Source organism: Macrobrachium rosenbergii, chromosome 13 (assembly GCF_040412425.1).
Source record: "Macrobrachium rosenbergii isolate ZJJX-2024 chromosome 13, ASM4041242v1, whole genome shotgun sequence".
Classification (NCBI taxonomy): Eukaryota; Metazoa; Arthropoda; class Malacostraca; order Decapoda; family Palaemonidae; genus Macrobrachium; species Macrobrachium rosenbergii.
This window is the reverse complement of record NC_089753.1, coordinates 29719455-29731378: the sequence shown is the minus strand read 5'-3', so window position 1 is coordinate 29731378 and position 11924 is coordinate 29719455. Positions and strand designations below refer to the sequence as shown.

General features: G+C 37.0%; 1 protein-coding gene across 1 annotated transcript; it reads left to right on the top strand.

The window, feature by feature from the left end:
- The first annotated feature begins 1587 nt into the window (after positions 1-1587).
- Positions 1588-5393, top strand: LOC136844669 (uncharacterized). The gene is made up of 2 exons (XM_067113921.1): positions 1588-1740; positions 4534-5393. Exons 1-2 carry the CDS (start codon positions 1603-1605, stop codon positions 5197-5199), a joined length of 804 nt encoding a protein of 267 aa, XP_066970022.1. The 5' UTR covers positions 1588-1602; the 3' UTR covers positions 5200-5393.
- The last annotated feature ends 6531 nt before the right edge of the window (positions 5394-11924 follow it).

Here is an 11924-nt window from a genome sequence, read left to right as displayed (position 1 = left end):
TTCCCTTTCAGCGCTGAATGACCTCATAGGTCCCAGCGATTGGCCTGTGGCCTAAATGCTATAGTCTATTCTTTAACAACCAATCAAAAGAAAAGGATTGTCAAAAACTAAGAGAATCGAAGTGGTGGGCGAGAGGATGCCCCGCTGAGATTATGGCTTAATGGGCACCTGGGCATTACGTAACGTTTTCTTTGGAGCAAGTTTCTCTCTCTCTCTCTCTCTCTCTCTCTCTCTCTCTTTCTGATACACTTTTGAATGCTGAGTTGCCATTAGGTTTTCAATTCCTGGTTCTTCTTACTTTTTAAAATTTATTGTAGATCTACATGACTTTACCAACGCTATAACTTATTAAAATCAAATGGAACAAAGGAATTTCCCACCTTATATATCGACAAGAGGGGTATTGTCAGCTTGTTTGTGAAATGGCAAATGTATATATATATATATATATATATATATATATATATATATATATATATATATATATATATATATATATATATATATATATATATATATATATACTGTATACATATACACATTATATATATACATATACGCTAGTCTCTCTCATTTACCATATAAATATTCGGTGCCAATAACCTTTTTATTTTTTCGGTTCTACTAAATTCTTCCGATCTAAGTGTGTCCGAGCCGGAATATATTCTTAACCTACGTACCTTGAAGTGTCTGGCAACTGCCTTTTACGTAATGCACGTGGGTTTGAATCCCGCCATTAAAGGAAGCGCTTCTCATATTTCCTGTCTTGATTCGGAATTTGCAGAAGCAAGTGTAACACCCCGCCCCCCAACCCGAAGTGGGGGGGGATTGAGGAAGATCGAAAAGTAAAGAGGTAATTATGCTTGATGATTAGAAATATAAGCAGTATATAATGGTGTGGAACCTTAATTTAAGTAAACCAATTTAATTGCCTTCAGTGTGTGTATATATATACATATATATATATATATATATATATATATACATATATATATATACATACATATATAATATATGTACACACATATATATTATATAATATATGTATGTATGAGCAGGTATGTGTACATGTAATATTAAATTTCGTTATTCATACACAGATATGTATATGTTAGCACGCAAATACTAACTCACACCAACATGCAACTACTCACAATATATATATATATATATATATATATATATATATATATATATATATATATATATATATATATATATATATATATATAATAAAAACATAATAGTTAAACTGTTCATGTATTATATAGTACAGATCACACCCATCTCAAGTTGAATTACTTGCCCTTTCAATATGCATTAAAAAAAGCAGGTGGGCATTAACTTACACGTAGAACTAGCGAGACTTATACGGCAAACCAAAAACCCAAAAATTGACATACAATCAACCAACAATATATGAAGACCAGAAGAGCTCCCTTCTCCCCAATGGCCGAGATCGCCCAGCAACCATAAAAAGTGAAAAGGGGGGAATCCTTTCGTAAGGACTGCCCCCGCCAAAAAAACTGGTCGACCCCGAGGAGAGCCATTTGGGACGGTCGAGGGATGAGACGAAGGGCGTGTCCATCTGCCCGCTAGGAGATGTGCCCAGGACAAGGGCGTGTCCTTCCGAAGGTCACGGCCGTTCGTGTATATAAAGCCAGGGACGCTGCCCCGGTCGCTACACGCAGTCTTGTGGGTCCAAGGCATCCGTCCGACGAAGCAGCCATGAAGGCCATTGTACGTACTCATAGCTTTTATGTTTGTTGTTGTGTTTATATGTTTGTTGTGTTTATTCGTAGGTGTAGAATGAGTGACAACTGACAAACTACGAGGTTTATTTATACTGAAACGTTCGGTCAATTTCTTTCTATGTCTTAAAATGGAAATGACAAAAAGACAGTTTGTCTAAAACACGAAAACTGGATCATTTTCCTAAATATGTCCGAAGTGAATTCCATTTTTCCTGTTAATATTATTTCTTTTTAAGGGAAATGACAAACAAACAGTTTGTCTACGATACGGAAACTGGATCATTTTTCTAAAATGTCCAAAGTGAGTTCCATTTTTCCTGTTAATATTATTTCTTTTTTAAGGGAAATGACAAAAAAACAGTTTGTCTAAAATACGAAAACTGGATCATTTTTCTAAAAACGTTCAAAGTGAATTCCATTCTTCTTGTTAGCATTATTTCTTTTTAAGGGAAATGACAAACAAAGTTTGTCTACGATACGAAAACTGGATCATTTTTCTAAATATGTCCAGAGTGAGTTCCATTTTTCCTGTTAATATTATTTCTTTTCAAGTTGAGATTATGGTTAATTGGGATATGACTTGTCTGCTGAAAAAGGTTGTGTGACGTAATTTTGCTCTAGTGATGGTGATAGATTCCTTCGTTCAAACCCTGCTGATGGATCTCAAAACTTACAAAAATAATTAAAACACAGAAAGTATCATAAGCTGACTGATGTTACTATGGAAAAACAATTGTTACCTTTTCAAGAATGGAAATAGAGAAATTCTTAAAAACGACCCCACGTCAAAACTAATCTCTACTGAAATTTCAGTTCAAAAATGAAAATTTCTACTGCAATATTTTCCACTCCAGTACTTTATTCATTTTCATTAGTTTACGTTAATAATTTTCGCACCTTACATAATCACTCCCATCCTTACATATTTATGTTCTTAAATAATCATGATACGTACACAAACTTACATAAAAGGGGCAGCAATACGAAAATAAAAACTGGACTCATGTCAGTGATTTATCTCGAAGGAGTTACCAGGATTAAATACACCACGTGATATATACAGTATATATATATATATATATATATATATATATATATATATATATATATATATATATATATACATACAAATATATACATACATATATATATATATATATATATATATATATATATATATATATATATATATATATTGTATATATATATATAGCAACTACCAGTTTTCATTGGAAATACTTTCAACTACATACACAACTGAAAAAGTTATAGGTGTGAAATGTAACTACATACAAAACACTGAAGATGAACTTCAGGGTATTTCATAGCACAACATTCCATGACATCTCTGCTTCTATAAATCTTTGCCTATAAATTACTATGGCTGTTCAATATCACGTTTCCTCCTCTATGTAAAAACACTAACATCAGCGATGTTTCATGCTGGGTGTACGAAGGAGAAAGCTGTGTTTGTACACAACAACATACACGTACCATCATGAACAAAAACCCTGTGAGTATACAGACACGTGAATTGTAATGAAGGCTTCCAGCCATTGAAAGTTTTTGTGCGTATATAAGTCATTCCATTATCCTGAAGACTTTATTACGTTTTCCCGAAAACTTCAAAATACTTAACGAAGTTTTTAGGCTGTTTAAAGAAATGAGTGCAGTTCTTGACGTCTTATGTCCTGAATGCTTGCATGCATGCGTACCCCCATCAAAAATATATAAGTTTGTATCTCAGTCCCTCAGCTCTATTTAAGAACGAGGAGGAAGGCAAAAAATAACAAATAGGAAATCATCTGCAAGTATAATAAACCAGTTGACCTTCCGCTTGTAAACACGTTTGTGTTCATTTTCTTACTGTAAAAGATAGAGTCAACAAATACGCAGTGGAAAGTATGCATATCAGTGAATACAAAAAGCTGACGGTGATTATATTCTATAAATAATTGAAGTTGATATATTTCATGTTACTGAAACAAAGGAAGATGGAGCTTATAGATATGACATCACCGAGGACATTGGAACAGCTTATTGACATGACTTCACCAAGGACATTGGAATAGCTTTCATATTTTAAACTTAATAATGACTAAACATAGATCCTCTGAGTTTATCTTGCAAGTTATTTATCAGGTCCATTCGACTTTGCCAGACTTTGCAACCAGATGGAATAATTTTCATGTTATACCTGGTCAAAAACACGGATCCTGTGAGTTTATCTTCTTCATCTTCTTTCCTTCTTCTTTCCAGAACTTGCAGATACGACATTACCAAAGATGGAATAATTTTCATGTTAAACCTGGTCATTACTAAACACAGATCCTGTGAGTTTATCTGCAGGTTATTCATCGGATCTCATTCCAGGCTTTGCAACCAGCTCATACAAAATCCTTCTTCTTTCCATTCCAGAACTTGTAGATACGATGGAATAGCATTAAACCAAAGATCCTGTGGAATTATTTATTGGGTCCCATTCAGACTGTTAAAAATCCTGGTCATTACTAAAACCTGGTCACAAACACAGATCCTGTGAGTTTATCTGCAGGTTATTTATCGGGTCCCATTCCAGGTTTTGCAACCAGCTCCTACAAAATCCTTCTTCTTTCCTTTCCAGAACTTGTAGATACGACATTACCAAAGATGGAATAGCTTTCATGTTAAACCTGGTCATTACTAAACACAGATCCTGTGAGTTAATCTGCAGGTTATTTATTGGGTCCCGTTCCAGACTTTGCAACCAGCTCATACAAAACACTTCTTTTCTTTCCAGTACGTGTTCCCCTTTCTGTTGGCCTCCGTCCTGGGAGGCACAACGCTCCTGCAGCCAGCGCACGTAGGACTGGGTCCCCACGCGTGGGCCTACTCAAATCTCAACCTCCCCGCTCCAGTACCCGCCGGCGAAGCCCCATCCCCAGACGTCCTCGTCCAGAGGACTGCCGTGCAAGGTCTTGGACGCCCCGTCATCAAGTACACCCCCCAGATCACCGAAGTCCGCCCGGAGCTGAAGATCACCGAGAGGACTTACAACGTGCCCGTCCCAAAGCCCGTCTATGAGACCAAGCAGGTCACCCCCGTGCACACCAAGTTCGTCCCCGAGCCCTACGCCGTCCAGCAACCCTTCGCTGTCCCACAGCCTTATGCTGTGCCCACGCCCGTCAACGTCCAAGTGCCAGTGCCCCAGCCTGTCCACGTGCAGCACAATGTAGTCGCTCAGCCAGCCGTTGTTGCATACAATGCCCCAGCTGCTGCTGTTCACGCTCTCCCAGCCCAGGTAGCCGCTCTGCCCGCTGCAACTGCTGTACAGACAGGTGCTCACATCATCTCACCTGTGACCTACAACGCTGCTACTGCTGTTCACGGAATTGCTGCCACGCCATTGTTGACCCAAACCATTACTCACAAGGTTGAACTCGATGATGATGATGATGATAAATAAGTCAATCGCTAGATTCTTGACCTGAGGAACTTCTAAGACATCGACAAAGTCTACTAGGAACCATCAGAAGAGCCAACAATGGAGCGGAAGTTTTAGAAAAGGATGAGGTTTGAGAACCGTGGTCTGATCGAAAGGATGTGTGTGTGCGGTACAAATAAGTTCAAAATGTAAAAAAATAAAATATCGTATCTTAATCAGATTGTATTTTTAAAAAACGATTTATTTCCAGAACTCAGAAGGAGAGAACACTAAACCAAGTAAAAAATGCGCCGAAGAAACGGCGCAATCGAGTTCTCTGTACAGCCGCTACAGCGTATAATCAAGCCATCGAAAACAGATCTATCATTTAGTGGTCTCAGTATAATGCTGTATGAGACGCGGCATGTGAAACTTTAACCACGGGCCGGTGGTGGCCTGTCCTATATCGTTGCCAGAAGCACGATATTGGCTAACTTTTTTAAACTTAAATAAAATAAAAACTACTTAGCTAGAGGGCTGCAATTTGGTAAGTTTGATGACTGGAAGGTGTATGATCAACATACCAATTTGCAGCCCTCTAGCCTCAGTAGTCTTTAAGATCTGAGGGCGGTCAGAAAAAGTGCGGACAGAAAAAAGTGCGAACAGAATAAAGTGCGGACGTACAGACAAAGCCGGCACAATAGTTTTCTTTCACAGAAAACTAAAAATCCAATTAACGCTATATACAATAACAACGAGAGAATCTCTCAAAATTAGCGTTTGAAAGAAGACACCTGATATGAATAAGCCCAAAAAATCACAAGTAACCAAATTCATTTAGTGCCCAGAGGTAATGCGACTCCATAGTTAAACCTATAAACTGGGTACGGAAGAATGAATAAATGTTTTCATATCAATTATTGATATTTACAGAACAAACACCATTCAAGGCAGTAACATTAAAAAAAAAACAGAGATTAACTGCATTGTAAACTCTGACATAATAATATGACCAAGTAAAATATTGTGATGGAAATTCAGAAACTGATAATATACAACCGTACGATACTGTGGCAGGAAACCTGCCTGGAAATTATCGATATAAAAATACTTATCACAGCGCAACAGTGTATATACTATAGGTATGGTATTGGACGGATATGGTTATGGGTATGGGTATAGATACGGATATGGGTATGGGTATGGGTATGGGTATGGGTATGAGTATGGGTATGGGTATGGGTATGGTTATGGGTATGGGAATGGGTATGAGTATGGTTATGGGTATAGGTATAGGTATAGGTATAGGCATAGGTATAGGTATGAGTTTGGTACAGGTATGGGTACAGGTATGGGTAGGGGTACGGGTATGAATATGATAGATATGGGTATGGATATGGATATTATACAGATATGGGAATTAGCAAATGCGGGCGACAGCGAGCATCTGCTAGTATATGTATGTATGTATGTATGTATGTATGTATGTATGTATGTATGTATGTATGTATGTATATATATATATATATATATATATATATATATATATATATCTGCAATTACAGAACAAAAACAATTGAGGTAAAATCGTGATATAAATATCTCAAAAAGAGAAAAAAAATTTACCAAACAAAAATACAGGACATTGAAAAGTCCACGGGAATCAAATGTACTGATTCACTTCCCGCGACCATCTGGCAATAAAAACTCAATTTACAAAATCTACGGAATACCTGAGAAGAAATTTTTCAAATAGGAATACACAATTGAAAAAAATATACTAATAAATAATAAATAAAAAAATATTACTGACAAAGAAAATTGAAAAAAATAAAAAAAGGTTACTTTGTGGAATTACCCTGATATTAAATATAACAGGCTATCAATGTGACTTATATGAACTCATTTGGTGAAATGAATCTCATCCTTTTAAGAACTATGAGAATGGAAAGAGAAAATGGTTCGAAAACAAAGCGCCGTTATCAAGATATGATCACAGAGAGAGAGAGAGAGAGAGAGAGAGAGAGAGAGAGAGAGAGAGAGAGAGAGAGAGAGAGAGAGAAATACTTATCCCTTTAAAAAAAACTTTCAAAGTGCTAAGTTATACGTAGTGCAAGAGGTGTTCTCATTTGTTTAGTAACCCAAAAACAAAATGAGAGAGAGAGAGAGAGAGAGAGAGAGAGAGAGAGAGAGAGAGAGAGAGAGAGAGAGAGAGAGAGAGAGAAATACTTATCCCTTTAAAAAAAAAAAACTTTCAAAGTGCTAAGTTATACGTAGTACAAGAGGCGTTAATTTGTTTAGCAACCCAAAAACCGACCCCAAAAAATCTCAAATAATATCATGACTTATTTGAACCCCAAAAGAAGCATCATCTCAGACAAAACAAAAGAAAGATTCAAACGCAAATGAAAAAGGAACCCCCCCCCCCAACCTTTCCTCTAGAGAGAATACCGGTTCCTCACAAGAAAGACAAAGAGGATTTAAAAAAAAAATTATGAAAAATACCGGGGGTGAGAAGCCGGCGAGTCATCGTCATCCCTGGACCAGTCTTGCCAAACAAGAGCGCCCAGTCCGGACCTCCGCCAGGTTGGAAGACGACGCCATGAAGATTAGCGTAAGCAAAATTCCTAGTTTTTCCTCTCGCTCTCTCACTGTCACTGCATACCTGTCGCATAAGGTTACGTGCGTGCATTTGTGTGTACACACGAACACACACACACACACACATATATATATATATATATATATATATATATATATATATATATATATGTGTGTGTGTGTGTATACATATATATGTGTATATAAACATATATATATATATATTATATATATATATATATATATATATATATATATATATACATATACATGAGTGTTAAACGACAATGCCCCGTGTGCCCGTACCCTCCAGAAGATAAAATCAGTTACATAAACATATCAATACAGGCTAAAATAAAAAAAAAGTATCGAGCTCATTTCGTTAATAAGCTATACAGTCTGTATTCAAAATAGACTACTACTTAATGTGCTTTATCAAATACACATTTGTTCGTATATAAATATGTCATTACTGCTATACATAAGTTGTGAAGAAGCCGGTGTGTTTTTTTTTTTTTTTTTAGTTGTCTTAAAAGAAAATTATTGTGCTGACTTTGTCTGTCCGTCCGCACTTTTCGCCAACCCTCAGATCTTAAAAACTACTGAGGCTAGAGGGCTGCAAATTGGTATGCCGATCATCCAACCTCCAACCATCAAACATACCAAATTGCAGCCCTCTAGCATCAGTAGTTTTTATTTTATTTAAGGTTAAAGTTACCCATGATCGTGTGTCTGGCAACGATACAGGACAGGCCCCGCATCGAGCCGTGGTTAAAGTTTCATGGGTTATGGCTCATACAGCATTATACCGAGACCACCGAAAAATATATCTATTTTCGGTGACCTTGATTATACGATGTAACTTCTGTACAGTAAACTCGACTGCGCCGAAGAAACTCCGGCGCATTTTTTACTTGTTTTATGTACCAATAGTTGTCACTTGTGATTTGAGATGGACGAAGAACCAGACGTGAGTACGCACCGACATGAAAGATTGAGAGGGAGAAAAAGAGAGATTCAAATTGAAAGAGAGAGAGAGATCAAAGCCAAGTGCTCTCTTTCTCAAGGTTCCATATAGAAATAACTGTGTAAAGTATATAAAGCATACATCAACGTGGGACTTCTACAAAGTGCATATTGTGACAATGTAAACCTTAAGAAACCAATAAATAAAAATAATCACTATAATGAAGGTCAGTGGTAAAAATAATGCATTTTTCTCAATCTTATACCGTTAACCCAGTCAGTCAGTTTGTAACCAGGCGTCTCAAGACCGTGGACTTATTTCTCAGCGCCTGTCTATTAGTCACACATTAAAAAGTTAAAGTCCTCCTGGGCTATCTGTAGGCTCATAGGGCAGGCACTGATCTCCTGTTTCTTAGACCGACAGCCAGTGGGGGACAGGTCCCAATACCTATGACACGTTATATGAGAAAATAAAGGTTTGTTAGAGAGAGAGAGAGAGAGTTTTACAAATTTTTGAAATATTAATGGACATCTTTTAGGCTATGAAACAGTTACAAATTTAAATGAGAAAAACTGCATCAAGAAGCATAACCATTAAGCATTAACTAAAGAGAGAGAGAGAGAGAGAGAGAGAGAGAGAGAGAGAGAGAGAGAGAGAGAGAGAGAGAGAGAGATTTTACAAATTCATGAAACATTAATGGAGAACTGTTGTGGCTATAACTGACTTATATTAGCAAACGTTAAATGTAAACACCTTAATATCATTTAAAAATATCAAAAATCTGTGTAACAGTTACAAATTCAAATTTGAAAAACTGTAAGCTATGACTGATCCACGCCTTATGTTTTCCAGTTCAAGTACTAAGAAGCAAACCTAGCAAATATTATGGGCTGAAAATGCAAAACTTGTATAAAATTTTTGTGCTCTGAACATAAATCATAAAGTCACCAAATTCAGCCCATGTATTCATGTCCACAAGTCTGGGATGACAGCATTTATCCTATTGATTACACACTGCCCTTACAGATTCTAAAAAAAAATCTCAAAACCTAATGTCCATTCTTGCAGATCCTGGTGATTGTTGGTCTAACATCGGCCTTCAACCTAGCAAATGGGACAGAGGCCCCAGCGTCGAATCAACAACCCAGTTCTACAGTACCACCAATCTTCCCTCGCCCCCTCCCGTCGGCACTCATCTGCCGAAGGCTCTGCAGGGCAAACAACGAATGCAAGGTTGAGAACGACATGGTCATCTGCTCCTGTCCGCCAGGCACCGAGGGAAAGTGCGAGACAGCGACGAGAAGAGTCACAGAATTAAGGAAAAGGGACCTTCAACCTGGAGGAGGGCCTCAGAGCGTTCTTCCAGTTGGATACTTTCCAGCGATAATATTATACAATGCGCCAGTCCTCATGTTGGCTCCCGGCCTTGCGCTGGAACGTTAAGCGTCGATCTGGGCAATTTTGGTTTCGGAAGTCCAATTATTAGTCCTTTGCTTGCTTACAAGCCCCTTATTACATTCTATTCAATGATCCGTATTGCCCAAGAAGAACCTTCCAGTATCCCAATTCAACTACGCGCCTTCCATAAAACAATCTCGGGAACTTCCTGGGAAAGTTCAGGACCTTTAGCGCTATTGTTTCAATTGACTATCCAAATGTGATTGGCCTTAAATCTCGCGAGTTAGCTAACAGTTTCAAAGAGCAATTACCCTAAATCAAATTCTGTTAATATACATAATATAAATGATATTCTGATTGTGACACAAAGCACCACGCCTTTCTAAACCAAAATCGGTTAATATACAAGATATTCTAATTGGGACCAAAAGCACCATGCCTTTCTAAATCAAATTCCAAGATATTCTGATTGTGACCAAAAAAAGCACCATGCCTTTCTAAATCAAATTCCAAGATATTCTGATTGTGACCAAAAGCACCATGCCTTTCTAAATCAAATTCGGTTAATATACAATATATTCTGATTATGGCCAAAAGCACCATGCCTTTCTAAAATCAAATTCTAAGATATTCTGATTGTGACCAAAAGCACCATGCCTTTCTAAATCAAATTCCAAGATATTCTGATCGTGGCCAAAAGCACTATGCGTTTCTGTAAGTTTAACTCAATAAAGTCTTTGAAGAATGGGTATAATTTTTTCTTCTCCTCATTAACTCTTAACCTCATTAACTACATGTAAAAAACCAAAATAATAGCTTTGAAGATTTAATCACTTTCAAAATGATTAGAATGGGTACATTTTTCTTCAAAAAACACAACAATCTGAAAAATAACTTCAAAATTATTAAGGCTACATGTACAAAAAACCAACCTTGTGAATAATAATATTACGGCAGAGTCTTTGCATGAGACGCCTAGTTTCGTTTACTTTCTAGATAATGAGAGAGAGAGAGAGAGAGAGAGAGAGAGAGAGAGAGAGAGAGAGAGAGAGAGAATAATAATAAGAGATTAATACGTTAATATTACCAAACCATTCAAATATTACTTTTTTTTTATAAAGTTACTAAATGAATCACCACGCCTGTGGATCCATTAACAATATGCAACTTAACCCTTAACTTCAGTAACTTACTAATGCAGTATCAAATCCAGAAGACCATAAAATATTACTTTTTTAATCATGCACGTATTTATTGCAAGCACTCTGAGTGCTGCTAATGTCCATTTATAAACTTTTGTAACTCAAAATGTCTCCCAGTAGCTTTTAATTATTGCAATAAATCGAATTCAGTTTCCCCGACAGCATCGTTCCACAAACCAATGGAAGAGAGTAATGATGATAAACCTAAAATAAAACAGTTAAATCGGCTTGGTATGTTGTCATCTGAGTAAACAAACAAACAATAACACCATACTGCCCTAAAATGAAAGACTTCAGTATCTGCAAAAATAAAAAACTGAGAAAAATGGTAGATACTCCCTTCCCTTACACTACTGACTTTGCAGATATTGCAAATTGGACCCCCTAAATACTCGTGGAAAGCATTGAAGAATCATTCTGAAACTGCAGTAACTACTGTATTTTGTTTTTCACAGCCCAATAGGTGGCGTATCTCAATTTCGGAAAATTTTGCTGATACTGCAGTTTTCCCTTGCCTTACTACTGATTTTCCAGATACTGCAAATGGGACCCCCTAAATAAAGCATTGAAGAATCATTCTGAAACTGCAGTAACTACTG

Excerpts from the sequence above, each read along its gene's own strand:
- LOC136844669 (XM_067113921.1), top strand. The coding sequence starts at position 1,603 with ATGTGCCCAGGACAAGGGCGTGTCCTTCCGAAGGTCACGGCCGTTCGT. Across the intron at positions 1,741-4,533 it reads AAGCAGCCATGAAGGCCATT|TACGTGTTCCCCTTTCTGTT; the intron begins GTACGTACTCAT and ends TTTTCTTTCCAG.